Source organism: Endocarpon pusillum (assembly GCF_000464535.1).
Source record: "Endocarpon pusillum Z07020 unplaced genomic scaffold scaffold2751, whole genome shotgun sequence".
In the NCBI taxonomy this organism is placed as follows: Eukaryota; Fungi; Ascomycota; class Eurotiomycetes; order Verrucariales; family Verrucariaceae; genus Endocarpon; species Endocarpon pusillum.
Window position 1 is genome coordinate 290,340 of NW_006916233.1, and position 4,502 is coordinate 294,841.

General features: G+C 52.1%; 1 protein-coding gene across 1 annotated transcript in view; it reads left to right on the forward strand.

The window, feature by feature from the left end:
• Positions 1-2,118: 2,118 nt before the first annotated feature.
• Positions 2,119-4,502, forward strand: part of EPUS_02972 (uncharacterized protein) — a gene marked incomplete at both ends in the record, with an annotated part of 4,109 nt that continues 1,725 nt past the window's right edge. The window contains 4 exons of the mRNA XM_007804059.1: positions 2,119-2,424; positions 2,478-2,525; positions 2,582-2,614; positions 2,671-2,754. Of these exons, the coding sequence (XP_007802250.1) occupies positions 2,119-2,424; positions 2,478-2,525; positions 2,582-2,614; positions 2,671-2,754 (471 nt within the window). The remainder of the gene's footprint in view (positions 2,425-2,477; positions 2,526-2,581; positions 2,615-2,670; positions 2,755-4,502) is intronic.

Consider the following 4,502-nt stretch of genomic DNA (forward strand, 5'->3'; position numbering starts at 1 on the left):
GTTTGGGGGGAAGTTCGCGGATAAATTTGGATCAAGAAGATGAAACGTCTCAGGATGAATTGCGGCAGTTAGTCCTAAATCAGCCTAGCTGCCAGAATCATCTTGCGAATGACTAAGTCCTCGTCCTCAGCGCTATGTCCTCTACGCAGTGAGCCCGTGAGCCCATCGCACAGATGGTGTGCCGTGCTTGGCAGGTACTATTGCTCTCCGGGTCGGCATCACCGCTCTTCCCCTCAACAACCTGAACAGAAAGTGTGAGCTGTGGCTCTCAAAGCGCACTCCGAGAGCACTCCTTGGATTCCAGAAATGATCGGTCGTCATGTTGGATGATTTGACCAGTTGAGCCTCTTGTGCAAGAGACTGACACAGTGACACCGGATGGAAATCCTATGACGAGCACCATGTACTCCAACCTGGCAGGATCGCAATTTTTATCGCTGTTGGTTTCACGCAGCAGAACATGACGATGAACATCGGAAAGCTGTTGGCATCATCGGCATCACTATGAATCAGTCTTCTTGAAACCAGTCGTTTCTGTGATTGTCCAACAGCGCTCCTTCAAGCTCAGCAGAGCGCCTCGGAGCTTGCTAGAATTTGATCTATCCTTCTACTCCCGCCACCTTACAATTGCTCTGTACTCGAGCGGGTCCCTATGTTGGGTGCGATGATATGATGCGGGTGGTATTCCCTTTCAAGAAACGCCACTATTGAATGCAAACCTCGGAGCATCCTTGTATCGTGAAGTAGCTGACTCGATACTTTCGCCAGGGCGACACGAGTACAATTGAGACACCATTCACTCCAATCATGATTGAGTGGAGCAGTGTTCAGTGTTCGTCCGCCAAAAATGTTGGGCGGGATGACCGACATCCGCTTGCGCTTGAGCTTGAGCTTGAGCTTGAGCTTGAGCTTCAACCTGAACTGGATCTGACCCCTGCACGATCAACGCCAAGCTTATTCCCAATACGGCTAGCAGAAGAATCAAGTTCTCCGTGGCCCGCTTACTACTACGAGTACTCCGTACTATGGGGGTCCATTGGCTGATTAGCCTTTATTGGCTTCACTTCCCAGCTAAGAATCGCACGAGCTCCGCTGCTATGACCCCATGAGCAGTAACGGAGTACCACTGCACACCACCAGTTACCTGCTCTGAAATCAGTGCCCCCCCATATTATTTGGTTCCATTCGCCTCAATCCGGAGACTCGCTCAGATGGTTCGATTGCGGGCTCGGACAAACTATGTACCAATGTACCCAATGTTTGGAGCAGCTCGATGCCAGGCTCTAGTGGACGCCCCCTCTTCTTGGGTGACGGAAGTGCTCGAAGCATCACAATCAATCGACGCTGTACACGCGCCTCAAGGTTTAAGCTTACCCCGCAATTATTGGTCCTCCTATGCAGCATGGTCACAATTCCCGTTTCTGTCAGCTCCGTTACGTTGCCGCATGACGCTTTTCTGACCTCTGGCTTACTAGTACTCCGCCTTGCTCGATGTCTTGTGGCTTCACCTCCAAATAACCCTGACGTGGTTGCACAACCTCCGGTATACCTGCAAGCATTAAAGCGGAACTTCCTCCAGGACGGCTACACTTGCTTGTTGCCGTCAGCATCATTCCACTGCAGTCGTGACATCTGGGAAACAAGCCGAACTCCCCCTAGCCTCTTTTTCTTTTGTGGTACTTGGGTAACGGTGGACCACAGCTCTCTTGCCCTTCTGCCTTTCTGTTCTAGTCGCGCTTCTCCAACCGTTCCTGGGTATCTTTGTGACGACCATGGCATTCGCGCATCTCCAGCCTTGTTGATTGTTCACTGTGTAACGAGTTCATTTGCTTCGCCTGAGCAGTTCGTAGGACAAGCTTGCCGGTGCATGTCCCCTTTCCCATCCGACCATTCCGCCAACGCAATCGTACCATCGCCTATGGCAGTACAAGACTGGAACTTGGATTGACTCTTCGGCTTCCTTTAGGACATGTCGTATGTAACATCAAAACCCGCGTCTCAGTCATATGCGTATCTTCACGGGAAAAGTATGGCACTGGTTCTGATGAGGCTTGCTTCAGGTCACCACCAGCGCACAAGCGACACAAGTCGTCAGCCTCCGCGGCGTCTCCAACTAGAATGTCGGCACAAATATCCTCCAGCCAGCCGCCGGTCACCGCTGAAGGCTCAAGCGCCCATGCAGCGACGATTTCTTCACCAGCCAATCCCCGCAAGCGTCGTGCCTCGAACACTGCTGGCTCACCTTCTACCGCGTTGACCGCTACATCCACAGCCCCCGAAGCCGCGATGGCTACCGGGCCTTCAGAACCACCAGAGCCAGCAACAAAAAAGAAAGGCAGGACTAACACACCGTGGACGCCGGAAGAGGAGCAGAAGCTGCAGCAGATGCGAGGAGAGAACAAAGGTTGGAGTGAGATCGCCAAGGTGAAATGAAGTTCCCGGGCCGTTTCATGAAAGACTGTTACTGATGCCCGAAGTCATTTCCCACGAGAACGGAGGGTAGCGTCAAGAAGCATTGGTACAAAGTCTGCTTTCCCCCGAAGGAAAAAAAGTGAGGGCTACATGCGCTAACAGCGAAAAGGACATGCATTATGCCGAGTTCAATGAAGAAGAGGTACGTCCCAGAGCGCGAGCCTTGGATGTCCCGTCTGACTTACAACTGCCTGGTAGGTCTCCCTGCTACGGGAAGCGATCAGAGAGTACGAGGCAAGCAAGTGGAAAACGATTGGGCAGAAGGTTGGGAAGCCTGCGAAGGTGGGCATTCTATGGACCAGCTGGCGGAGTCAAATGGCTAATGCCTCCAACAGGCCTGTGAGCACTACGCACGAGAACATTTCAGGAGTTCGTGACCCAAGAGATGTTCTATCAGCATCTCGACCATATTTCTTGCGTGGCGCTCGGTGCATGATGTCCTCAGGGTTTCTTTACCACCGCCGGGGTGGTAGTACGGATTGGGTTGGCTGCTTTGATGTGCTCTTACTACTATTCGGACGATGATACCCCTATTCGCGCAATGACCAATGCATAGCAGATTGAGCCCTTGCGCCAAGAGATAATGCCCAGAGGCGTTTACCAAGCATTGTTCACATCCTGCTGGAAAACCGAGTGAGATTTTCAGGGGATGGGAACCTATTTTGGCCTTGCTTGGCTTTTATCACGGTCTCATGTTCTGCGCGAGAGGGAGCTCTTTCGAGGAGCGCAAGTTCACCTTGTCACGAGTTGGTATGTCCTCTTCTCTCCTCAGCAGGCCACGGGGGGGAATACGGCAACCGACAACACACGCCAATCACTCGGCGTGCGCAGATAAGCCGGGTGTAGAGAGCTGTAGACGGTTCCGGAAGGCTGCAGATGTCACATCTGCAGGCTGCAGCGCCGTTAACAGAAGACTTTGGCCCAATCAAGGCTACTTGTACAACTCAGCGGAAGGTGCATAAACGGGACGCAGGAGCGTGGCAGTCATTCTGTCGCGCTAAGCACTGATCCTGGTGAGGATGGGGCTGTTATTTGTCAGCTAGGTGACAAGTAACCTGGCAAACGGCGCGAAGGGCAGCAAGACATTGACTGCACTATTGACACGCTCGTGCAGAAGTGGTATGCAGAAGCCGTATGCAGAAGCCGTATGTAGTCTGAATGCTAGATAGCAATGCTGCTGGTAGGAGTTGTAGGGGATGACAAAACATCTACTTCCTACTAGTACTTCAAGTTATGGTCGGAGTTCAATGACAAGTATTCTTCGGTCTTGGCACCATATCGCCCTCACTGCACTGCACTGCACTGCAACTGGAGTCAATAGTACGGAGTGTGGGCTCAGGCCGGGTGCAAAAATTCGTGGCCGACTTGCTAGAATCAAACACATCTTGAGTCTGCGAACTAAGGAGGTCCGATTGATAAGGTAGCTTACTCACCGTTCGTAGATACTTTTCAGTGAATTTCAGACACAGAGAACACCTGGCCTCAGGGCCTCAGGCACTGGGCAGCTTCCCCTCACCCGAAAAACTCTTTCTTCCGGGGGCTGCGTCATGATTTACCTCAGCAGTCGATCTGATCTAATCTGATCTAATCTTCTAAGACACTGACTCGGACAATTTGTTTTTGGTTTTCAAGTCGACTTCTCATCTACGCAGCTAGTGCTCAGCAATATCTCCACTCAGCCTCTGTGCCCCCGGTACGTGGACCTGCAGCCCTTTGCGCCCGGAACTACACTTGGTAAAGTGTGACCAATGCTCCTCAACACCTGCACTGTGCCACCCAATTTATCCGTTGCTGACCCATTGCGTGCATAGATTCCGATACTCGCACAGCGTTCCGCTTCAGACGAGCGTACTGTCCCCTCATCCTTCCATCATGAAGTCAAGTAGCGAAGCGTTAACTGAGGATCAAGGTAAACAGGGAAACTGCATGATACCGGTGTTCGTCTTGATCTGCCAGACCAGAGGCTGCTACAAAACGCAAGTGCAGAGCCTGCTCGCTCTCTTTTGTGCCCGTTCTGTGTCGAGGGAAGA